General features: G+C 36.7%; 1 protein-coding gene and 1 long non-coding RNA gene across 2 annotated transcripts in view; one reads left to right on the forward strand and one right to left on the reverse strand.

Annotated features, from left to right (window-relative positions):
- SUCO (SUN domain containing ossification factor) overlaps positions 1 to 18,249 on the forward strand; it is a 91,023-nt gene extending 72,774 nt beyond the window's left edge. The window contains 2 exon segments of the mRNA XM_003357538.4: positions 15,156 to 15,211; positions 16,179 to 18,249. Coding sequence (XP_003357586.3) covers positions 15,156 to 15,211; positions 16,179 to 16,622 — 500 coding nt within the window. The 3' untranslated portion in view covers positions 16,623 to 18,249.
- Positions 1 to 27,016, reverse strand: part of LOC110255510 — a 41,536-nt gene that overhangs the window by 3,388 nt on the left and 11,132 nt on the right. Inside the window, exon 2 of the long non-coding RNA XR_002335922.1 lies at positions 25,950 to 26,029. This is a non-coding gene — a long non-coding RNA (uncharacterized LOC110255510). The remainder of the gene's footprint in view (positions 1 to 25,949; positions 26,030 to 27,016) is intronic.

Consider the following 27,016-nt stretch of genomic DNA (forward strand, 5'->3'; position numbering starts at 1 on the left):
TTTACATTGGATTATTTTATGTTTGAGGCTATTACATATCTTTTAGCAAACATACATGTATGCACATCTGTTGGATATATGCCAGAAATGAGATTACTAGATCATAAGATTGTGTATATTCTGCTTTAGTAAATATTGTCACACAGTTTTCTAGAGTGTTATATGAATTTACCCTCCCATCAGCTATGTTTGAAAGTTCCATTTATTCCACATTCCTACTAACGTTTAGTATTGTTGGTCTTTTAGCCATTCTGGTGGGTGTATATGTATTACTTATTTGACCTATATTTGTGTGAATAGGAAATATATTGAGATATTTCTCTCAGCATTTCTAATCTTATTTTAAATTCGTTGACTATTTTGCTATTTCTCTTCTCTTGATGTAGCTCTTAAAGGCCAAATAGAATAGCCTTTTATAACTGATAATAGAATTATTTCTGTTTTAAACAGCTATGTCATCTTGGTTCATCTTTTACAATTAAAAGGTTGAATACAGTAGGTAGGAAACTGGCTTTAATTCTGATTCTGCTATTTGTTACTTCATTTATTTCTTCCGTTTGAATTAAATCTCTTCTTAAGACATTTATTATAGTCTGCTTTGATTTTAGCCATCCTGTACTTGCTTTATTTTTAATTCTAAGCTCTATGAGACAGGTCTATGTCTTATTTTATTTTAATAAAAGATAGATAACACAATTTATCATCTTGAAATTTAAGTTTATCTACTTAGCTCAGTAATGTTAAGTATATTCACATTGATGTGAAATAGATCTCCAGAACTTTTTGTTCTGTATATTTTGTAAATCCGAAATGTTCTATCCATTCAACAAATCCCCTTTGTTCCCCTCTTCCCAGCCCCTGGTAACCATCATTATGTTTTCTGTTTCTATGAATTTTACTACTTTAGTTAACATGTAAGTAGAATCATACACTATATGTCTTTCTGTGACTGGTTTATTTCACTTAGCATAATGTCTTCTGGAGTTCCCTTTGTGGCTCAGTGGTTAACAAACCGGATTAGGATCCATGAGGATGTGGGTTCGATCCCTGGCCTCGCTTAGTGGGTTAAGGATCCATTGTAGCCCTGAGCTGTGGTGTAGGTCAGAGACACTGCTCGGATCCTGCATTGCTGTGGCTGTGGCATAGGCCACGGCCGTAGCTCCAGTTTAACCCCTAGCCTCGGAACTTGCATATGCCATCGGTGCAGCCTTAACAAAAAAAAAAGTCTTCATGTTTCATCCATGTTGTAGCCTGTAACAGGACTTTCTTTTTTTTGACTGAATAATATTTCATTTTACAGATATATATCATGTTTTGTTTATTCATCTGTTGATGTGCATTTGGTTTGCGTCTGCTTCCTGGCTGTTGTGAAATAATGGCTGCTTTGAACCTCGGTGGGCAAATATCTCTTTTTTTAATGTGTATAATTATATAATTTTTTCCATTATAGCTAGTTTACAGTGTTCTGTCACTTTTCTACTGTATAGAATGGTGATCTAGTTACACATACATGTATACATTATTTTTTCTCACATTATTATGCTCCATAATAAGTGACCAGACATAGTTCCCAAGTGCTACACAGCAGAATCTCATTGCTAATCCATTCCAAAGGGAATAGTCTGCATCTATTAATCCCAGTACTCCATCCATGCCACTCCCTCCCCCTCCCCCTTGACAACCGCAAGTCTATTCTCCAAGTCCATGATTTTCTTTTCTGTAGAAAGGTTCATTTGTGCCATATATTAGATTCCAGATATAATTGATATCATATGGTATTTGTCTTTCTCTTTCTGACTTAACTTCACTCAGTATGAGAGTCTCTGGTTCCATCCATGTTGCTGTAAATGGCATGATTTTGTTCTGTTTTATGGCTGAGTAGTATTCCACTGTGTATATATACTACATCTTCCTAATCCAATCATCTGTTGATGGACATTTGGATTGTTTCCATGTCTTGGCTATTGTGAATAGAGCTGCAGTGAATAGGCGGGTACCTGTGTCTTTTTCAAGGAAAGTTTTGTCCGGATATATGCCCAAAAGTGGGATTGCTGGGTCATATGGTAGTTCTATATGTATAGTTTTCTAAGATACCTCCATACTGTTCTCCATAGTGGTTATACCAGCTTACATTCCCTCCAACAGTGCGGGAGGGTTCCCTATTCTCCACACCCCCTCCAGCATTTGTTATTTGTGGACTTATTAATGATGACCATTCTGACTGGTGTGAGGTGGTATCCTGTGGAAATTTTGATTTTGATTTCTCTAATAATCAGTGATGTTGAGCATTTTTTCATGTGCTTGTTGGCCATCTGTATATCTTCCTTGGAGAGATGTCTATTCAGGTCTTTTGCCCCTTTTTCCATTGGGTTGTTGGCTTTTTTGCTGTTGAGTTGTATAAGTTGTTTGTATATTTTAGAGATTAAGCCCTTGTCAGATGCATCATTTGAAACTATTTTTCTCCCATTCTGTAAGTTGTCTTTTTGTTTTCTTTTTGGTTTCCTTTGTTGTGCAAAAGCATGTCAGTTTGATTAGGTCCCACTGGTTTATTTTTGCTTTTATTTCTGTTGCTTTGGGAGACTGACCTGAGAAAATATTCATAAGGTTGATGTCAGAGAATGTTTTGCCTATGTTCTCTTCTAGGAGTTTGATGGTGTCTTGTCTTATATTAAAGTCTTTCAGCCATTTTGAGTTTATTTTCATGCATGGTGTGAGAGTGTGTTCTAGTTTCATTGATTTGCATGCAGCAGTCCAGGTTTCCCAACACTACTTGCTGAAAAGACTGTCTTTTTCCCATTTTATGTTCTTGCCTCCCTTGTCAAAGATTAATTGACCATAGGTGTCTGTCTGGGTTTATTTCTGGGTTCTCTGTTATGTTCCATTGGTCTGTCTGTCTGTTTTGGTACCAGTACCACATTCTCTTGATGACTGTGGCTTTGGAATGTTGCCTGAAATCTGGGAGAGTTATGCCTCTTGCTTGGTTTTTGTTCCTCAGGATTGCTTTGGCAATTCTGGGTCTTTTGTGGTTCCATACACATTTTTGGATTGTTTGTTCTAGTTCTGTGAAAAAATGTCATGGGTAATTTGATAGGGATTGCATTGAATCTGTAGGTGGCTTTGGGTAGTATGGCCATTTTTATAGCATTAATTTTTCCAGCCCAGGAGCATGGAATATCTTTCCATTTCTTTACATCTTCTTTAATTTCCTTGATTAATGTTTTATAGTTCTCAGCATATAAGTATTTTATCTCCTTGGTCAGGTATATTCTTGGGTATTTGATTTTTTGGGGTGCAATTTTAAAAGGTGTTGTATTTTTGTATTCCATTTCCAATATTTCATTGTTAGTATTCAGAAATGTGACTGATTTCTGAATGTTAATCTTATATCCTGCTACTTTGCTGAATTTCTTGATCCGTTCAGGTAGTTTTTGGGTTGAGTCCTTGGGGTTTTCTATATATAGTATCATGTCATCTGCATACAGTGACAGTTTTACCTCTTCTCTTCCTATTTGGATGCATTTTATTTCTTTGTTTGTCTGATGGCTGTGGCTAGGACTTCCTATACTATGTTGAATAACAGTGGTGAGAGTGGGCATCCTTGTCTTGTTCCAGATTTTAGTGGGAAGGCTTCCTCCATTGAATATTATATTTGCAGTGGGTTTGTCATAAATGGCTTTGATTATATTAAGGTATGTTCCCTCTGTACCCACTTTGGTAAGAGTTTTGATCATGAATGGATGTTGGACTTTGTGAAATGTTTTTTCTTCATCTATTGAGATGATCATGTGATTTTTGACTTCTCTTTTGCTAATGTATGCTGTTGATTGATTTACCTGTGTTGAACCATCCTTGTGAACCTGGGATGAATCCCACCTGTTCATGGTGTATAATCTTTTTTATATGTTGTTGATTCAGATGGCTAAAATTTTGTTGACAATTTTTGCATCTGTATTCATCAAAGATATTTGCCTATAGTTCTCTTTTTTGGTGGTATTTTTGGTTTTGGAATTAGGGTGATGGTGGCATCATAGAATGCCTTTGGGAGTGTTCCTTCTTCTTCAACTTTTTGAAAAATTTTAAGGAGGATGGGTATAAGTTCCTCTTTGTATGTTTGGTAGAATTCACCTGTGAAGTCATCTGGCCCTGGACTTTTATTTGTAGGGAGTGTTTTTATGACATACTCAATTTCATTTCTAGTGATTGGTCTCTTCAGTTGATCTATTCTTAATTCAGTATTGGCAAGCTGTATGTCTCTAGAAAGTTGTCCATTTCTTCTAGGTTATCAAATTTATTAGCTTACAGTTGTTCATAGTATACTCTCATGGTTTTTTGTATTTCTGTAGTATCCATTGTGACTTCTCCTTTCTCATTTCTTATTTTGTTTATTTTGGTTTTTTTCTCTCCTCTTCTTGGTGAGTCTAGCCAGAGGTTTTCAATTTTGTTTACCTTTTCAAAGAAACAGCTCTTGGTTTTACTGATTTTTTTTTTCTATTGTTTTTTGAATCTCTATCGATTTACTCTCTGACCCTTATGATTTCCTTCCTTCTACTGATTTTATTTTTTGTTTGTTCTTTTTCTAATTCATTTAGGTGGTAGGTTGTCAATTTGAGATTTTTCTTTTTTGAGGAGGGCCTGTATTGCTATGAATTTCCCTTTGAGCATTGCTTTTATGGCATCCCATAAATTTTGAGTGGTTGTATCTTAATTATCATTTTGTCTCAAGGTATTTTTTAATTTCCTTCTTGATTTCCTCATTGACCCATTGGTTTTTTAGTAACATGTTGTTTAGTCTCCATGTAGTCAGTGTTTTCTAATTTCTTTTCCTGTGGTTGATTTCTAGTGTCATGCCATTGGGGTCAGAGAAGAGCCTTGAAATAATTTCCGTGCTCTTAAATTTGCTGGGCTTAGCTTTGTGTTCCAGTATGTGATCAATTCTTGAGAATGTTCCATGTGCACTTGAGAAGAATGTATATTCTGATTTTTTGGGGGTGTAATGTCCTGAAAATGTCCATTAAGTCTAACTTTTCTATTGTGTCCTTTAGGATCTCTATTGCCTTCTTGATTTTCTATCTAGCGGATCTGTCTACTGATCTGCGTGGGGTGTTAAAGTCTCCTACTATGATTGGATTCCCATTAATTTCTCCTTTTATGTCTGTTAGTATTTGTTGTATGTATCTGGGTGCTCCTTGGGGCATATATGTTGATGATAGTAATATCCTCTTCTTGAATGGATCCTTTAACCATTAAGTAGTGTCCTTCTTTATGGCCTTCGTTTTAAAGTCTGTTTCGTCTGATATGAGTATTGCAATTCCTGCTTTCCTGTCTTGTCCATTGGCATGAAATATCTTTTCCCATCCCCTCACTTTCAATCTATATGTGTCCTTTGCCCTAAGGTGAGTTTCTTATAGACAGCAGATTGAAGGTGTTTGCTTTTTATACAATCTGCCACTGTGTCTTTTGATTGGAGCATTCAGTCCATTGACATTTAAGGCGATTATTGATAGATGTTTATTTATTGCCATTTTAAACCTTGTGTTCCAGTTGATTCTCTTTTTTTTTTTTTGGTTGGATGGTTTCCATTTGTTTTATGCTTGAGTACTTTTCAGTTTTTGTGAATGTAATGTTTGGTTTTGATTTGTGGTTGCCCTTTTTTTTAAGTATGTTAATCCCTTCCTATATCTGCTTCCTTTAGCCTGATAGTCATATAGGTTCAAACACATTATTAAAATAAAAACATAATCTATGTTTTCTTAGTTTTCTTTCCCACATTGTGTGATTTTGATGTCTTTTTTTTTTTTTAACATCTTCATGTCAAGATCTGTATGCTAGCTTATTTAAGTGATTGATTTCCAATTGCGGTTTCCTCCATCCTAATTCTTCTTACTTTTTTTTTTTTTAATTTAGAGAAGCCCTTTCAGTATTTCTTTTCGAATGGGTTTCGTATTGCTGTACTCTTTTAGCTTTTGTTTGCTGGAGAAATTCTTTATTTTCCCTTCTATTTTAAATGATATTCTTGCTGGATAGAGTATTCTATGTTGCAGATTTTTTTCCTTTCAGCACTTTAAATGTATCTTGCCACTCCCTTCTGGCCTGTAGTGTTTTTGTAGAGAAATCAGCTGATAACCTTATTGGGGGGGTTCCCTTATAATTAATGCTTTGCTTTCCTCTTGCTGCCTTTAGAATCCTCTCTTTAACTTTTACCATTTTTATTATAAAATTTCTTGGTGTGAGCCTGTTTGGGTTCAACTTGTTTGGAGCCCTCTGTGCTTCCTGTATCTTGATATCTGTTTTCTTTAGATTTGGAAAGTTTTCAGCCATAATTTCTTCAAATATATTTTCCATCCCCTTTTCTTTTTCTTCTCCTTCTGGAATTCCTATTATGTGTAGATTGGCCCACTTTATATTATCCCATAGATCTCTTATATTGCTTTCATGTTTTTTCATTTGGTTTTCTGTCTGCTGTCCTGATTGGGTGATTCCCCTTATTTTATCTTCCGCATTACTAATTCGTTCCTCTGCATTATTCATTCTGCTCTTTATTGCGCTTAGTTCAGTTTGCATCTCTGAAAGTGAGTTTTCTAGTTTTTCTTGCCTCCTTGGTATTTTTCTAGTTCCTCTCTAAAGGAATCTGCATTACTGTTCATATCCTCTTGTAATTCCTTATTTTCACTGTCTCTCTTTTGAACTCAATGTCTGTCAGACTGCAGAGGTCAGTTTCATTGTTTGCTGCTTCATGTGAATTCTGTTCCTTTAACTGGGAATGGTTTCTGTGCTTCGTCATCTTGCTTGTGTTTTTGTTTTTCTGTGAGTTTGGGGAAGCCAAACTGTGGTCTTGTAAGGCTACTTCTATGCAAGTGTACCCCTATGTATTTTGGGGGGGTTCCTATTTATTTTTGGTGTGGGAGTTTGAATATTTGCTGTCTCTTTCATTGGTGTGTTATCCCCAGGATGCTCACTGTGTTTTCAGGGAGAAGGCAATGGGTAGGGCCAGCAGTCAGTGCTGGTCATTGGGCTCTTAACAGCAGCAGCAAGGACCTGCAGAAAGGTGGCACAGGCTATTTCTAGTTAGTGGGCTCTGGGAAGTGGTAATGAGCTCTAGGCAGATCTACAAGGTGACCAGAGCATTTGGCAGTAGCAGCAGCAGGGTGCGTGAGTTCCCAGGGGAGCGAGAGCAACAAGAGCTTGTGTTCATTTGCAGTGCCCTCCTCTTAGGTGATTGGAACTGCAGGTGGTACCTGTTCAGGGTCCCCTAGTAGTAGCGGGCCACACCGCCTCTGGGGTCAGTCTTAACTGTGGTGTTTTGACCCCGCCATCTGTAGACCTTGCATGAAACAACCCATCTCAGCCCACATAGGAGGTGTTGCACAGGAGATCAGGTGTGCGGGTATTGCCTGTAGCATTTGACAGTGGCAGCAGCAGGATAGGTGTGTTCCCAGGGGTGCTAGAGCACCAACATGTGGTGTTTGGTCACAATGCCCTCCTCTGTGGTGCCCTTGAGGTGAGTGGGGCTGCAAGTGGTGTCTGTTCACAGACCCCTAGTGGTGCAAGCCACTCCCACCTCTGGAGCCAGCGATAACTGTGGTGATTTGCCCCTGCCTCCTATAGACCATGCAAGAAGCACCTCGTTCTGCTTAGCCCCCACAGACGGTGCTGCACAAGCTGCTCCTAGTTGTAGGTTCCTGGAAAGGGACTGTGGTCAAGCATCTGGACACTGCCCTGAGTGTTAGGCAGTGGCAGAATCAGGGCGGGTTTGTTCCCACGGGAGCAGAAGCAACAACAGGTGGTGTTCTGTCGCAGTGTCCTTTTCTGTGGTGCCGTCTGAGGTAGTTGTGACTGCAAGTGATTGTTGTTCAGCTATCACTGATGGCGGTTGGCCACACCCACCTCTGGAGTCAGAGATAACTGGCGGTTTACCCCCACCACCTGCAGACCACGCACGAAGCACTCTGTGCCACTTAGTCCATGCAAAAGCTACTGTACCAGCTGCTCCTAGTTGTAGGGTCTTGGGATAGGACAGTGACCAAGTGGTCTGGGCACCACCCAGAGCATTTGGCAGTGGCAGCTGCAGGGCGGGTGTGTTCCCAGGGAAGTGAGAGCAGTGTACGGTGCTTGGTTGCAGTGCCCTCTTTTTTTCTTTTTAGCCAACCCCTGAGGTGACTGGGGTAGCAGGTGGAGCCCACTCACAGGCCCCCAGTGGTGGCAAGCCATGCCTCCCTCTGGCCTCTGAGACAACCACTGCAGTCTGTCCCTGCCACCTGTAGATCACAAAAGGCACCACGTCGCACTTAATGATGCCCTTAGCCCACGAAGAGGTGCCTGGCCTCCGGTAGCCTGCACAGGAAGCGCCCGGTCTCCCCTAAATGAGCAAGAGGCTTCTCGCTGCCCATAGCTTGTGCCAGAGCAACCCTGCCCTCTGAGAGCCCGTGGGCATGCACATGCTCTGGTGCAGGGAGTTTCCTATGGTGGCCTACCCCTCCTCCTCTTGCCCTCCCCAACAGTGGCACCTTGCCTCTCCTGCAGGTCTAGACCTTCTCCTGGGTTCCCTCTGCTGTGGCTTCCCCTCCCCGCCCTTGGCATACCATTCCCCTACCTGTAGTGCACTGTTCCTTAGCCCCTTAGGCTCTCTCCACACTGCCAGCCCCAGTCCTCTCCCCAGGACTGACCTCTGGAACCTAAGTCTCAGTGCCCAGCCCCCACCCGAGCATCTCAGGCTGTAGTGTCTGGGGCGGTGGTGCAGATGCTCTGTGTGGTTCTCACTCTGCTTTGCTGTTCTCAGTCCAACTGCTGTGCTTTTCTTGGCGACTTTGAGGTCCCTCCAACTCGGCTGATCTGTCAGTTATGTGGCTTCCCAGAATGTGGGTTCCTTTTCTCCTTCATAGCTCCCTTTCAGGAATGCTAGTCCTGTGCTGATTACTTTCCTTTTTTTTTCTTTTGTTCTACCCATTTATGTCAAGGGTTTCTCTCCCTTTTTGGAGGTTTAAGTTCTTCTGCCAGCATTCAGTTGACGTTCTGTTTGAGTAGTTTCACGTGTGTTTTTTTGATGTGTTTGTGGGAGGTCAGTGTGACCTCTCACTCCTCCGCCATCTTGCTCCGCCCTCCCTCATTTCAAATGTCTCTTAAAGACCTTGCTTTCAAATCTTGTGGGTGTATACTTGACCCTTGAACAGTGTTGGAGTTAGGTACACTGACTCTGTGCAGTTGAAAATTCACATATAATTTATAGTTGTCCCGCCATATCCATGATTCCTTGACATCCAAGGTTCTGAATCAACAGATTGAGCCAGCTACATATAGTGTAGTACTGTAATATTTGCTGTTTGCAGTTCCAGGGTCAACTATATACTCAAGTGGGATTGCTTGATCATATGGTAATAATGTGTTTTTTGAGGAACCTTTATAGTGTTTTCCCTAGTGGTTGTACTATTTTACAGTCCTACCAACAGTGAACAATGGTCCCAGATTTCTCTACATCCTCACAATACATGTTTTCTATTTTGATAGTAGCCATCCCAATGGGTGTGAGATAGCTCATTTTGCTTTTGATTTACATTTCTCTGATGATTAGTGATGTTGAGCATCTTTTCATGTGCTTGTTGGCCATTTGTAAATCATCTTTGAAGAAATGTCTATTCAAGTCCTCTGCTCATTTTTTAATCACATTAGTTTTTTATTATTAATTGAAAGAGTTCTACATACATAGTCTGGATATTAATCCCTTATCAGATATGATTTATAGGTTGGATTTTCACTCTGTTGATTGTATCCTTTGATGGACAGAAGGTTTTTTTTTTTTAAAGTTTGATTAGTCCCGTTTTTCTGTTTTTGCTTTTGTTTCTTGTACTTAAAAAAAAAATCGTATCTAAGAAGTCATTGCCAAGGCACTTGTCATGAAGTTTTTTCCCCTATGTTTTCTTCTAGAAATTTTACAGTTTTAGGTATTATGTTTAAGTCCTTAATCCATTTTGAAACTTCTATGTATGGTGTAAGATAAGGGTTCAGCTTCATTCTTCTGTATGTGGATATCCAGGTTTCCCAGCACTGTTTGTTGAAGGGCCTGTTCTCTGCCCATTGAGTGGTCTTGGCAGCCTAGTTGAAAATTATTTGACAATATGTGTGAGGGCTTATTTCTGGATTTTTTTTATTTTTTGGATTTTTTTTTGCATTGGTCTGTATGTAGGCCTTTCTATCAGAACCACACTGTGATTACTTGTAGCTTTGTATATTGTTTTGAAATCAGTCAGTGTGACTCTTCTAACTTTATTTTTCTTTTTCAAAATTATTTTGCCTATTTTAGGTCACTTGGGATTTGATATAAATTTTAGGATACATTTCAGCAAAAAATACTGTTGGGATTTTGAAGGGGTCATTGTTTAATCTGTAGATTGTTTTGGTGGTATGAACATCTTGACAATTAAATCTTCCAGTCATGAACGTGAGATGTCTTTCCTTTTCTTTGTACCTTCTTTAATTTCATTGATGTTTTGCAGTTTGTACTTTGATTTGTTGACCAGCCAGGTGGACCAAAATGCTTTTGATTTTCTTTATACCACATTTTTATTGTGGAATGGAAGTACAAAAAAGTACATAAAATTGAAATTTACAACATGTGGTGTAATTATAAGGTGAATGCCTGTATAATACCCAGATCAAAAAATAGAACAAGGCCTGTACTTTCAGAAATGCTCCTTGTTAAAGGTAACTACCTTGACTTTCGAAATAATCGTATTCTTAATTTTCTTAATAGTTTTACCTATTTAGATTCCTCAACAATCTAATTTGATTTTGGCCTGGTTTTGAGCTCTTGATAGGTAGAATCATACCATATATACTCTTTTTTTCTTCTTTCCTTCAGCATTCTATTTGTAAATTCATATACTTGCATATTCAGTATTATATAGTATTTCAGTAACTAATTAAATCACAGTGTAGTTATCTATTCTGCTGTGTTGCTTACAGTTTGGGGCTATTACAAATAATGCTGCTGTAAACATTCCCTTTGTTTACCAGCACATGGTTGCATGAGTTTCTCTGGGAATATAACCTAGATGAAAAATTACTGGGTTGTAGGCTATGTTTTTTTGAAAATTACAAGATAATGGTAGACTTTTCCAAAGTGGTCAGTTTATCCTTCCACCAGTACGATGAGAATTCCCATTACTCTACATTTTTGCCAACAAAAGTATAGAATTGTCCAGTTTTAAACTGTTAACCTCATTGCAGTTATAATTGGCATTTACCTGACTGCTAATGACATTGAGCCTGTTCACGTATGCCTTTTAGTCATTTGACTTTCCCAGACATTAAATTTTTTGCCTATTCATTCATTCATTTTCATACTCACTTATAAAGGTTTAGATCCTAATTGTTGGTTAAATTTGTTGTAGAGATCTTACTTTACTTTTAAGACTTAATCTGTTTTCTTTTATATGGAATCTTTTCAGTAAAAGAAGCTTTTAATTTTAATGTAATCATATTAAAATTTTTCCTTGTTATGGTTAGTGCTTTTTCTCTTGTTTAAACTGAACTTTTTTTTTTTTTTTTTTTTTTTTTGGGCCACCCTTGTGACATACGGAGATTCCCAGGCTAGGGGTCAAATTGGAGCTATAGCTGCCAGCCACAGCAATGCAGGATCCAAGCTGTGTCTGTGACCTACACCACAGCTCATGGCAACACCAGCTCCTTAACCCACTGAGCAAGGCCAGGGATCAAACCTGCATCCTCATGGATACTAGTCAGATTCATTTCCACTGAGCCACGATGGGTACTCCAAAACAGAATTTTTTTACTCCAGGTTTATGGATGATATTCGCTTTAAATGTTTGTTTTGGCTTTTATTTTTTGGGTTTTAATCTGTCTGGAACTGATTTTTTGTATATGGTGATGTCAGGTAGGGCTTCCATTATAAAATTTTGTGTGAAGTTGAGTTGTTTCAGGTTTATTGGCCATTATTGTCTCTGTAAATATTTAGAATCATTTATTAAATGTTTCATCAAAAAATTATTAGTCTTTGGGTTGCGATTACACTGAATCTACATATCAGTTTGGGAAGAAGATAGCATCTCTGTTTATTCCAGAAGGTCAAACTTTGGGGAGTTTTATTTCTAGAATGTTTTTTGAGACTGTTGAAAATGGCAATGTTTGTGTTTATGGCTGGTATATAGAAATGCAATGGGTTTTTGTGCTTTTGAAGTTTGCCATGTAGTTAGATTCTCTGCTTGCTGTATCTGTCCACTTTTTGATAGAATATTAAAGTCTCCAGCTATAATAGTAGATTCATGTTTCTTCTAGTTCTACCAGTTTTTGCCTGATGTGTTTTGGCACTATTGTGAGACATACACACACGTTAAAGATTGTTATGTCTTCTTGGAGAATTGGCCCCTTTATCATTGTAAAGTATCACTCTTTCCTTCTTCTGAAATCTACTTTGTCTGAAATTAATGTGCCATTTTTGCTTTCTTTGCTTTGTATATGTTTTTTCATCCCTATACCTTTCATCTGTATATATCTTTATATTTAAAGTGGATTTTGGAGTTCCTTTGTGACTCAGTGGGTTAAGTATCTGGTGGTGTCACTTCAGCAGCCTGGCCCAGGACCATATGCTGCAGGAGCATCCAAAATGGGGGAGTGGGGGGGAGAGATAATCCTAATTCCTCCCTTCCATTCCTTATATCATTGTTGTCATTTTTTTACTTTTACATAAGCACACTCAGATACATTGTTGCTATTATTGTTTTGAACAATTTGTTAGATGGATTTAAAAATAAGCAAAGTGAAAGCTTTAATCTCACCTTCACTCATTCCTTCTCTGATGCTCTTCATGTGTATCTGAGTTTCTGATCTATATTATTTTTCTCCTTTCTAAAGAACTTTAAACATTTCTTGCCAAGCAGGTCTATTAGCAACAATTCCTTAGTTTTTAGCTTGTATCTTTGATTTTTTGAACTTAGTGTATGATATGCCTGGATGTAGTATTTTTGCATTTGTCCTGCTTGGTTTTCTCTGAGATTCCTGGATCTTTGACTTGCTGACATTGATTTGGAATTCTGTCATTATATTCAAAATATTGCTTCTTTCCTTTTCTCTCATTCTTATCCTCTGGTATTCTCATTACTCTTATGTCACAGCTTTTGTAGTTGTAGTTGTCCACCATAGTTTTTAGGTATTTGGTTCTTTTTGGTCTTTTTTCCCTCTACATTTTAGTTTTGGAAGTTTCTGTTGTCATATCCTCCAGCTCAGTGATTCTTTATCAGTCTACTAATAAACTCAAAGGCATTCTTCATCTCTGTCATTCTAATCTGTCATTTTTCATTTTTTTTAGAATTTCATCTGTTTACATTATCCATCTGTTCTTTCATGTTGTCAGCTTTTTTCCATTTAAGGCCTTAATGTATGCTTTTTAAAAATTGATGGTCTAATAATTTCAACATTCCTGCCATATCAAACTCTGGTTCTGAGATTGCTTAGTCTTTTCAAACTGTGGAGTTTTTTGCCTTTTTTTAGTGCTTTGTAATTTTTTATTGAAAGAATAAAACACACAGGTAATCACCAATTTATGATGGCTCAACTTAATATTTCAACTTTGGGAGTTCCCGTCATGGCGCAGTGGTTAACGAATCCGACTAGGAACCATGAGGTTGAGGGTTCGGTCCCTGCCCTTGCTCAGTGGGTTAACGATCCGGCATTGCCGTGAGCTGTGGTGTAGGTTGCAGATATGGCTCGGATCCCGCGTAGCTGTGGCTCTGGCGTAGGCTGGTGGCTACAGCTCCGATTGGACCCCTAGCCTGGGAACCTCCATATGCCGCGGGAGCAGCCCAAGAAATAGCAAAAAGACAAAAAAAAAAAAAAAAAAAAAAAAAAAAATTTCAACTTTGCAATGATATGAAAGCAATATGCATTCAGTAGAAGCTGTACTTTGAATTTTGACCTTTCTCAGGCTAATAATATGCAGTATTATGCTCTCATGATACTGGAAAGTGGCAGCAAGCTCTCAAGACAAAAATGACTTTTGTGTTCAACTAGACTTCTGGATTCCTACTTTTCCTTCAGTTGTAGCTTGGGATTACTTACTTAGTTTTGCTGTCCTTTCAGTGCTTTTAATGATTTTTTTTAAAAAATTCATATTTAATTGCTTTCAGTGGAGAGGTTACCCTGAAAAACATTAACAACCATTCCTAAAAGTAGACACCATGTTCTTTAAAAAGTGATTTGAATAAGATTAGTAATCTAATAGAAATGACTACTTAAATGGATGTTTGGATATTTTCATATACTTAGTGACATAACAGATTTCTGGGACATAATGTAAAAAATTGTAATTGGTTGAATCATGTTATCAGTAAATTTCTGATACATGAATTTGCTGCTTAGAACCTTCTGCCTGCATCAGACCATTATTTACTTTTAGTGGGTTGGATAGGACTAAAGTCTCAAAGCCCTTCTTTTGTATGTGCATTTATCTTGTCAGTATGGGGGTAGCATGGAGTTATCTTAGATATGCTTATGTAATGAAATTTTAGAAACCTAGTATTTCTATTTCTATTAGCTAGTATTTCTAATTTACTCACTGTGCCAGAAGTGTTTATTCATTATTGCTTGATCATTTATAGTGTTCAAGCTATTTTGAGATTTTGGAGTTCAGTAGTTTTGATCACAGTAAATCGTAGTAATAAACAATTAGAAAAAACCTCCTGGACCCCTTTTTCTGTGTATGTTCCTTTAACTGGCTTTCATACTCAGTCTCATCTGCTTAATTGCATATGGTCAACCCATATTTGCAACAGAGCGTAGAGTTTAGTCTTTCACAAAAATATTAGCTTACCTGGTAATGTTATTTTTCTCACCAGGTAAGAGGGTAGAGCTGTCCCAAAGAAGGATCCTCACTGTGTTGGCTGATAGCCAGCTATAAGTTAAAAACTTAGGCAAATTATTTGATGATGACCAATCAAGCCCAAAATAAGAATGGTACCCTCTACCTAATTAATGCTTTAATGCTTATTAATTTCAAATGTATAAATAATATGATTAACCTGACAAATATAAATTCATTGGTTCAGTTAAGAAAATCATAGAGGTAATACAATATTTATAGTATTTAATCAGAGTATAATCTAGTTTCCATTTTACATCTGCTTTTTATTTTTTTTTATTACTTACAGTAGACCCAAATGACTTGTACATTGTAGAACCCCTCAAGTTCTCTCCAGAAAAAAAGGTAATGTTTTGTTTCCTTTTTAAGTATATTGGTGTGTTATGTGGGTATAAAGAAATAGGTTGAAAGTTTTAATACAACTTTTAAATGACCCTTAAACTTATTTTCAATTATGATGATATAAATATTTACAGGGATCTGCAAACTATGACCCATCAGGCCTGTGGCCTGTTCTGTACAGGCCTGTAACCTTTTTTAAATGATTGTAACAAAAAAGAATATGCCAGAGAGGGGATGTGACCTGCAAAATCAAATATTTACTGCCTGGCTTTTACAGAAAAAGTGTACTCCTGGCTGATGGTCATTATTATCAGTGCATGCCATGCACAGTGTACACTATCCTGTAATCCTCACATTAGCCTGAAGATGATCCTGTCCCCAGAGTCTGTGTCCTCTTTAAATGACCCATTTAAATAGGTGGCAAAAATCAGAATATACTCAGGCTTTTTTGGTTCCAAAGTATGTGATTTTTCCATTTTGCCTCTCTCAGTAAAGTTGTCTTTATTTTGATCAGAGATAATTGTATTTAGGTAAAGGAACTTGGATATTAGAACCAAATAGCCTAGGATTCGGTCCTAACTTGCCCACTTACTGTCTTGTAACTTGGGCAGAGAACTGCACCTGTGTACCTTGGTTTTCTCATTTGGTCATCAGGCTCAAGACACTCACCTTTCAGGGTAAAATGCACATGAAAGCAGCTGGAATAATATATGGCACATAATAGGTATTCAGATGTTAGTGATCACCCTCTAAACCTGTATTCAGAGGTAGCAGATAGGTAGATTTGAGCATTTACAAAATGGAAAGGTTATTGTATCTGTACAGATCAGAATAGTGTGTTTACACTGTTCATAATACTTTTACTTTCCACCAGGAGATGGCACTTTCCTCCATTAGCTCAGCTCTCTAGATGTTTATTAAGTAACTTTTGAAGGTCTAATTTCTCCCCTTTCTTTTACTTGTATTATAGAAGAAACGCTGCAAGTACAAAACTGAAAAAATTGAGACCATAAAGCCAGCAGATCCATTGCATCCTATAGCCAATGGAGACATAAAAGGAAGAAAGCCTTTTACGAACCAGAGAGATTTTTCTAATATTGGAGAAGTTTATCACTCTTCTTATAAGGGTCCTCCATCTGAAGGAAGCTCAGAAACTTCATCACAGTCAGAAGAGTCTTATTTTTGTGGCATTTCAGCTTGCACAAGTCTGTGCAATGGACAGTCCCAAAAGACAAAAACTGAAAAGAGGGCTTTGAAACGAAGGCGATCTAAAGTCCAAGACCAAGGAAAATTGATAAAAACTCTAATACAGACTAAGTCAGGGTCATTGCCGAGCCTGCATGACATAATCAAAGGAAACAAAGAGATCACCGTGGGAACATTTGGTGTTACAGCAGTCTCTGGACATATCTAAAATTAATCGAACTTTTCATACTGGAGACTTTGTTGTTGTTGTTGTTCTTTGAAGAACAGTCTCTGTGGTATTTGAAGGGTTTGGGGGAGGGAGAAAATATTAATGGGAAAAGTATTCAGAAATTACGGCTTTTGCCTTTTTAAAAAGTAGGTGGGATTGTGTCAATCTTGGTTGATGAGCTGCAGTTTTACAAGGCTGATCACTTCCTACAAGGACAATGGTAAACATTTTATAAAGATGTTTTTTCAGATTAATTACTGGGACAGAAGTAATTTGGAAGCCCAGTTCCTTGGGTGGGATAGGAATGAAAGCCTAAACCTCTTCCTTTAGCTTTGTTCCTATTTCTTGCACCTTCCCATATTTATGTGCCTTTTGTCTATTTATAATGCCACTGGAAGAGGAGAGAGGACTTTTTCTGTCATTTGATTTCTTTTATAACTTCGTTAGTTTTTTGAAGCTGCAAACACTACAAGGCTTTGAGGTGATCTATGCCTGGAGTTCAGTAAAGACAATGCAAAAATCCTAAAGACTTGGCCAACTAGACCTCTGTTTAGCAAACTCACTTAAACACCTCCTGGAACTCTTAGGTCTGTTCTTTTTAGGTAAATGGTGATACTGTTAATGTTATTTTCATTTGACTTATTCACACTAATTTTCTTTAGCTACTAACCCAGTGAGAGAAAAATACATGATTTTTTTCTTGTAGCTACTAATCCAATATGAGAAAAATACATGATCTTTTCTTGTAAAAGACTGATGTTAGCAAATAATTTTTTAAATTCACCTTTTAAACACATTTAGCCATTTGTAAGGATTTTATTGAGCTACGTTACATTTTAAACGTTCACAAGCACTAATCCTCCCAACTTTCCCATCATTGTTTTCACTTCCTACAAATGGAAAGTTTGAATGTTTGTCAAATGAGTCCAGGTCTCCTATGATGTAATCACTGCCTATGTATGTATGCACAGAACCAGCTAGTGAGTTTGTCAAGCCTTGTCTATCTAATTGGTCAAGTCCAAAGGGATTATTATTCCTTGATGTTTGCTTTGTCTTGGCTACAAATGTGCAGAGGTATACATGTGCGATGTCAATGTGTGTGTCTTCATTTTGTTATTCTTTAAAAATAATTGGCAGCAACTGTGTTTGTACCAAATGATTTCTAAGTATGTGTTTTTACAGTAATGAGTGAAAGTGGAAAGTTTCTTTCTGAAAGGGAGTGAATTGACCGTTTTGTGTTGTAAGATTTAAGTTATAACTTATTGAGCACTTTTAGTAATAACTGTTTTTAAACTTGTCTAATACCTTTCTAGGGGTATTGTTTGTTAATGTGACTTATTTAAAGCCTTTTTTGTTTAAGTTGCTGCTTTAGGTCGATAGTATGTTTTAGATGATTTAAATTTTTTCCAGTCTGTACAATTAGCCAGTCAAAGCAGAAAGGCCTGATTGTATAGAAACCCACTGAAAAGAGGTCCAGAAGAGAGAGCAGAGGTAGTGTGGGAAGTTATACCACCTATGTGCAGCATCCAGCATTGTGGAAAGATGACTTTCAATATGTAACTACGGAGCTGTAGTGCCATTAGAAACTGTGAATTTCCAAATAAATCTGAACACTTGTCTTTATTAATTACTGGCTCATATGTTCATTGAGGAACCTAACAAACTTGTTACTCCAAACAGATTCACATTTTTGACACTTAAAAAAATTAAATAATTGATCATGTTTCAGCCAACTACAAACTGACTGAATTTTCATATAAACATTTTGTACCCTATACAGTCATAATTTCACTATTTCAGAAACGGAAATGAGAATTTTAAATTTTTAGTAGACTATACATATGTGCTTTTAGTAAGTACCATCCTTAAGATTAATTTTTTATTTTCCCATATCTAAGTATGTTATAACATTTTATAATTGGGAGTTTTCTTCTCTGAGATTTTTACTTACATGAGGAGAAAAAAAAGTGAAAATTCTTACCGGTAGTAGATTTGTGCCTGGTAAGAAGCAAAGCATATATATGTATGTATGTGTGTATATATATATATACATATATATATAAATATATATATATATAAAATCTCTTTAATAGATTTTCAATGTTCCTTGATTGTCAATTTCATTTTATTTCCTCTAATATTATTTGCAGGGGTACAAAGGAAAGCAGTTCTTTTCCTTGGATTTTTAGAAATATAGTTTGAGGAATGAAATCATTGTATAAAGTAAGGCTTGTATAGAAAGATAGCAGTTCTCTATTCTTGGCCACTACACACCACCCCCTCCACCTTTCCCCCCAGTCAAGGATTTCTTGTTCCCTAGCAGCAATGGTTTTCAACTCTATCCAGTTATTGTGCTTATTTTGCCACTTACTGATTTGCTGGGTTTTGGTGTGTTCCCATTTAAGTAGATAAACTTGTTGGCATGAATATGAAGTAGAAATAAATTTGTTAACATAGTTCAACAAATTTATTTAAAATCACAGTGTAATAAGCAACATGTTCATTTAGAAATAATGTTTTTTGAAAAAATATTTCATAGAACAGTTACTTAAAAACCTCATGCTTTTCTCCAACTTTTTAATTTGAAAAATTTCAAATCCATAGAAAAGTTGAACACCTATGCACCTTTACCCAGGTTCAACAGTTGAAATTAGTAGTTCTCTTTTTATACACACATAACGCACATATAAACATCTTTTGGAGGAGAACCATTTGAAAGCCAGTTAAGACATCATGCCCTTAACCCCTAAATACTTAAGCATGTGTTTTCTAAGAAGAAGGCCATTCACCTACATGACCATGATAATAGTATCAGACCTAAAAAAGTTAATAATTCCATAGTATTTAATGCACACTCACGGGCAGATCTCTCCAGTTGTCCTCATAATACTCTCCTTTCCTTCCCTTTCTCTTCTTTCCCAAGGGCCAGTTAAGTTTCATTTGATTTTATTGTCTACCTAGTTTCTTTTAAAATATACGTATTGGTTTATGACTTTGCATGTCTTACTAGTGTAAAGGCCATTACTTTCAGTCATTCTAGTTTTAGTGTCTGGGCTACCAAAGTAGGTACTAAGAGCTTTTCTAGTCATGTACTGATACTGTCACTAAATTATATCTCAATCCACTAGTATTCATTTATACAATATTAAGACATTAAAAAATAACCTATTGGAGCATCTGTTCATGACCTTTGCATTATACTTAGTCTACTACTTTCAAAATTCATTTTTAGAATGTGTGTTTGTAAGAGTGAATCATGTATTTTCAAGGTCATATACCACAGACTTAACTGAGTTCATTTTTCTTTTTGATAAATCAGAGGTCAGAAACCTAGACAAATACCTTCTATTACAAAACTTGTAAAATAAGTATTTGAACAAACATAGTATTTGTTATTTTTAAGTTTATAAGGGATAAAACAAGTTTTACATCCAGAGTGGTTTAAAACCATTCCCCACGTAGGTAGTATAACCACACAACTTTAGAGTAAATGTTTTCAAGTCAGACTGCCTAGTTTCATATTTGTTCTGTATCTCTTACTAAGTGTGACATTAGACAAATCACAGTCAAACTCTCATTAAGCATCATCTTTTCACCTGTAAATAGGCATAATAGTACCTACTTCAAACAGTTTTTCTGAGCATCAGTCATGCTTATATGTGTAAAACTTACCCTGTGCCTGACCTATGGAACACACTGTTAGCAACTAATGTTTGGATACTCAGAATTTGCTCACATCCCTAGTCTCTGAGCATCAACCAGAAAGTTTAGGACTAATTATCTCCAGGCTACAAACTCTATCTGTTAGCAAAGTCAGCAGGGAGCCTTGAGCTGGATGTACTCTGAGTAAGGTCCCTCCTCTGTGCTTCCATTACAAAGGCCAGTAAGTCAGTCCAGAACTCTGCAGGGCTCTTGGAAAGACCTTGCTACCCCTTAACATAAGGCCTTGCCACAACTTTATGCCTCAAAACCATTAAGGCAAATTTCATATGTCTTTGGTTCCTATTTTATCACCACAAGTAGCCCCAAATGACTCTTCACATCCTTCTTTCTGGACGCACATTCCTTCAGCAACACCTAAAACATGTCCCCTGTGCCCTCTGGAACTCAGTCAATCGTCAATAAAACTTCCTGGATTTTTAAACTTCTCTCAACCTTCTCTTTACATAATTGTTCTAGTTTAAACTATTTCTCTTGAATCCTTTTCAGGAGGTCCATTTTTTCTTTCCAAATGCTTCATACCACTAGAGTTGCAAACAGATTAGATGTCTCCTTAATCTTCAGTGCCCTAAAATGCCTCATTTTGTATTTTATATCAAACTATAGCATCCACTATTTCCCCTTATTGAAAATGAACTCCTGTTTTCTCCCACTCTCATCTTCATTCTTTGAGTCACTGTCATTCTAAAACTTTGGTCATAATTCTTGATTTCAACGTCTACCCTACATTATTTTTTCCAGTGTCTAAGTTCCTTGTCATCTTTTCCCAAAGATCTTGCTGTAGCCTGTATCAGCCACTTACACCTGTCATTAAATCCTAATTTTTGTCATTACCAACATCCATAATCCTTGATACCAATTTCAAGCATCCACTCTGACCACCACCTCCTAATTTTTTTTTAAGCACTTGCCCCCTCACACCCTAATAATTCATCAATCTCACCAAATCCTACAATTCACTCGTCATACCACTTTTGCATTCTCCCTCACTCCCTTGAAGTCTTTACTCTTTACCCAGCTTGAATTACCTGGTCAATTCTTTGTCAATGAAAAAATTAACCAGTCAATCTAAGAAAAAAATGGAAAATCTTATTTGAGCCAAATTAAGGATTATAACCTGGGAACAATCCTCTCAGAAAGTTCAGAGAACTGTTCCATTAGAGGACAAAGAAGAGTTATTTAAGTTTTTGGAGACAGGGCTGTACATAAAATGCCACCTTATTGACAATCTGCTAAAATCTAACTACAAAGTAGGTCATCACGGCCCCTTACAAGATCAAAAGCAATGTTATCTAGAGAATAAACTTGTGGTTGCCAAGGGGGAGAGGACTGGGGAACGGGTGGAGTGGGAGGTTGGGGTTAACAGATGTAAACTTATACATGAAGGGGATAATCAACAAGATCCTACTGTACAACACAGAATACTATATTCAGTGTCCTATGATAAATCATAATGGAAAAGAATATTTAAAAAAGTATATAGGTGTTCCAGCTGTGGTACAGTGGGTTAAGAATCTGACTGCAATGGCTCAGGTTGCTGCAAAGGCATGGATTTGATCCCTGGCTCAGGAACTTCCATATGCTATGGGTGCAGCCATATGTGTGTATGTGTGTTATATATAACTAAATCACTTTGCTGTACAGCAGAAATTAACACTATGAATCAACTATACCTCAATAAAAAACACAAATATATGTCATCAGGAAGAATGATGCAAAAAAAAAAAAAGGTTTTAAAGAGTTGTCCTTTTGATGCTAGAATGTTGTTCTTTATGGTTGAGCAGGTATTTCTGCCAATGGGGGAGTTTTGGTTAATGCATAATACAGATACTTAATCAAAAAAGAGGGGAAAGAGAAGACCAAAGGGCAGAGAAAATTTATATTTAAATTTTCCTTGACTTGCCCTAGAATATAAATTTTTATTTCCTCACTTTAAGTTTGCTCCTTTATATACATCTTCAAATCCCTTGTTCTTCTCTTGCTTTGATAAAGCAGTTAGGCAAAAGCATACACCTGGGTAAATCTGCTTCCTACATACCTGCATCCACAGGCTATGGCAGGTCAGGGAAAATCAGCAGGACTGTTCTCACTCCCATTCATGATTACTGATATTGAGTAGGCCAGGGGATGCTACTGGCAATCATAGTACATTTTCCTAGTCCATCTATTGATTCTCTTGATGTATTTCAACCATTTTCCACAAAATGCCATCTCACTTCCTTACTCTTCGCTGATAACCACTAAAAATATATATTTAAGAAACCAAAGATCTTCTTTCAACCTCCCATCTACTGGTCTCAGTCAGTGTTCATATGATCTGGCCTTTCTCAGCTACTTTGGATGAACTGTATTCCTTAAAGCCAAAGCTCTACTAATGGACTAGATTTCATGCCTAATTTAACCTTTCTGAAGACACTGCTTCATTTTTTCTCTCCTGTACCATCATCCCCCCACCCCTTCAAATAGATCACTCTCAACAGAATAATATATTATTATTGCCTTCTGTTATAAACTCATTTCTCCCTCCAGCTACTGCCCATTTTTCTGCTCCATTTTATACAAAAATTTCTTGAAAGAGCCATCTACCCTCATTATATCAATTTCTCACTGGTCATTCTTGAACTCACTCCAATCAGACCTCACTACTCTACTGAAATTGTCCTTGTCACAACCATCAATGATCATATGTTGCTAAAACCAAAAAACAGTTCTCGGTTCTCATTTTACTTGCCCATCAGAAGCATTTAATTCAGTTGGTCACTCCCTTCCTGCCACTCTTCCTAGCTTCCAAAGCATGACAATTTCCTTCTACAAGAGCACTCTCTTTTCAGCAAATCAATCACTGCAATATACCACATTAACAAATTGAAGAATCATCTCAGATGCAAAAAGAACTTTTGATGAAATTCAATATCCATTTATGATTTTTAAACTCTCCACAAAGTGGGAAATGAGGGAAAACACCTCAACATAATAAAAGCCATATATGACCACCCATAGCTAACATCATATTCAACAGTGAAGAGCTGAAAGCATTTCTTCTAAGTTTAAGACAAAGATGACCACTCTCATCATTTTTAGTCAACATAGTTTTACAGTCTTAGCCACAGCCATCAGAGAAGCAGGAGAAATAAAATGAATCCAAATTGGAAAAGTAGTAGTAAAATTGTCACCATTTGCAGATGACAGGATACTATAGATAGAAAATCCTAAAGATGCTACCAGAAAACTGCTAGAGCTCATCAACCAATTCTGTAATGTTGCAGGATACAAAATTAATACAAAGAAACCTATTGCATTTCTATACACTAACAGCAAACTATCAAGAAGAGGAATTAAGGAAACAATCCTATTTTCCACATCAAAAAATTAACAAACCTAAGGAGACAAAAAAACCTGTACTCCCAAAACTCAGACATGGATGAAAGACATTTAAGATGACACAAGACAGATGGAAATATATACCATATATATATATTTTTTTGTCTTTTTGCTATTTCTTGGGCTGCTCCCACGGCATATGGAGGTTCCCAAGCTAGGGGTTGAATCGGAGCTGTAGCCACTGGCCTACACCAGAGCCACAGCAACGTGGGATCTGAGCCGTGCCTGCAACCTACACCACAGCTCACAGCAATGCTGGATCGTTAACCCACTGAGCAAGGGCAGGGACCAAACCTGCAACCTCATGGTTCCTAGTCAGATTCGTTAACCACTGCGCCACGATGGGAACTCCTATACCATATTTTTGAATTAGAAGAATCAATATTGATAAAATGGCCATACTACCCAAAGTAATCCATATATTTAATGCGATGACTCTAAGATTACCAGTGGCATTTTTCACAGAACTAGAACAAATTTTAAAATTTGTGTGGAAGCACAAAAGACCCTGAATAACCAAAGAAATCCTAAGAATAAGATAGCTGAAGAATCAGGCTCCCTGACTTCAGAATATACTACAAAGCTACAGTCATCAGAACGGTACGTTACTGGCACAAAACAGATATATAGATCAATGGAACAAGAAAGAAAGCCCAGAAATAAACCCCCATACTTATGGTCAGTGAATCTACAACAGAGGAGGCAAGAATACACAGTGGCGAAAAGACAGTCCCTTCAATAAGTGGTTCTGGGAAAACTGGACAGCTACATATAAAAGAATGAAATTAGAACATTCGCTAACATCTTATTAAAAATAAACTCAAAACGGGAGTTCCCATAGGAACTGTTGCTGTGGCTCTGGCATAGGCTGGTGGCTACCGCTCTGATTGGACCCCTCCCTGGAAATTTCCATATGCTGTGGTGTGGCCCTCAAAAGACAAAAACAAACAAACAAAAAACAACCTAATCAAAAACTAGGCAGAAGATCTACATAGATATTTTTCCAAAGGAGACATACAGATGGTCAGTGGGCACATGAAAAAGATGGTCAACACTTGTAATTATTAAATAAATGCAAATCAAAAGTACAATGATGTATCACTTCATACCAGTCAGAATAACCATCATCAAAAAGTCTACAAATAAATGCTGGAGGGGTGTGGAGATAAAGGAACCCTCCTATGCCATTGGTGGGAATGTAAATTGGTACAACCACTATGGAAAACAGTATGGAGTTACCTCAGAAAAAAAATATAGAACTACCATGTGATCCACCAATCCCACTCCTAGGCATACATCTGGAGAAAACCATAATTTGAAAAGATAACAGCACCCCTATGTTCATTGCAGCACTATTTACAATAGCCAAGACATGAAAGAAACCTAAGTATCCATTGAAAAATGAATAAATATGTGTTGTATTTACACACACACACACACATACACACACACAAACTGAGTATTATTCAGCCATAAAAAATGAAATTTGCAGCAATATGGATGGATCTAGAGGTTAGCATACTAAGTGAAGTCAGAGAAAGACAAATATCATACATTATTTAAATACATAAAAATGATACAAATGAACATATCTACAAAACAGAAATAGACTCACAGACATAAAAAACAAACTAATGGTTACCAAAGCGGAAAGGAGGGGAAGAATAAATTGGGAATTTGGGATTAACAGAGATGCATACAACTATATATAAAATAAACAACAGGACCTACTGTATAGCACAGGGAACTGTATTCAATATCTTATAATAACCTATAATGGAAGAGAATCTGAAAAAAAAAAAAGCATAACTGAACCAATTTGCTATACAACTGAAAGAAACACAACATTGTAAGTAAACTATACTTCAAATTTAAAAAAAAAAGAACAACTACATTTGGTCTTTTTTCTCCTATTTTCCTTTAGTATTGGAGTGCCCCAAGGCTCAGATCTATGACTTCTACTCTATATTCACCCATGTCCTATGCTGACTACTCCATTTTTTAAAATAACTGATTTTCAGGATTTTCTCTTCCATTTCATTCATCTATTTTTTGCTGAGACAATTCTTAGTGTTTTAAATTATTACATGTAATTATATCTTTTAAAATATTCATAGTAGTCTTCTATATCTGATTAACATCAAGAATTACTTTGTCTTCTATATCTGATTAACATCAAGAATTACATTGTCAAAATCCTGGCTCTAACAGGTGAAGGCCACTTACCTATTTAACTCCTGAAGAGTCAAATCCCAACCCTCATTAAGGGACACTTCGGAATATTTCCGGGAGTAATGGTCAAATTCCTAAAACCACAAAGAAAATTTCAAATTTTGATTAAATATATGGATTAATTTGTAGAGAAATGTTTGTATAACAAAACTTCATTTTCCTATCCAGAAATATAGTTATGTTTCTACTTATGCAAGTATTTCTGGTTTTTTAATTCTCTTAAAAATAATGTAATTTGTGTTAATTTCTGCTAAGATTTTTGCTACTGTTGCTAGTATGAATGTGGTTTCCTTACCCTTAATGTATTTTATTGGCTTTTGAGACCTCGAAGAAAAACTAGAGGTATTAGTTAAGCATATTTCGCAACAACTTACCTTATAAATTCCTATTCATCTTATAAAATATATTCATTTTTTCAGTTAGTTTTTTCATGTAAATAATATAGTGTGATGTTGTTACATTTATCTCATGCTACCTTTAAGTATGCAGTTAGTTCCTTTTCCTTCTGTTTTTACACTTGCTTGGGCTTCCATAACAATGTTAAGTAACAGTGGTGCTAACTTAACAATCCTTTTCTTGATTGTGACTATAAATACAGGAAAGCTTACACTGGTTTATGATGGCTATTAGCTTGAGATATATATTTTAATGATTTTACAAACACTTTTTCCTCTTCATTTGGAACAGAATTTGGATTTTATCAAATGCTTTTAAAATTTATCACATCAGTAATTCTCCTATAATTTATCTTATAACACATTCTTATATTTACAGTGTCTAATATTAAACCATTCTTGCTTATACTCCTTGGATAAATCAACATGGTTTTAAAAACTCTTGTGTTTTGGGTTCTGTGGTTGTCTTGTAATGGGCTATGTTTCAATAATAAATAAACTCTTTAATCTCATTAGATTAACATAATGAAATCTATTTCTCACTTATGTAAAGTTCATTACAGATTGGATGGTCCTTCTCAGTCCCAAGATTATACCGTCTGGAATACAGACTCAATTGATGCAACAAGGGAAGAGAGGATGGAGAAGGCATACGGGTTCTTAATT

Source organism: Sus scrofa, chromosome 9, assembly GCF_000003025.6.
Source record: "Sus scrofa isolate TJ Tabasco breed Duroc chromosome 9, Sscrofa11.1, whole genome shotgun sequence".
Classification (NCBI taxonomy): domain Eukaryota; kingdom Metazoa; phylum Chordata; class Mammalia; order Artiodactyla; family Suidae; genus Sus; species Sus scrofa.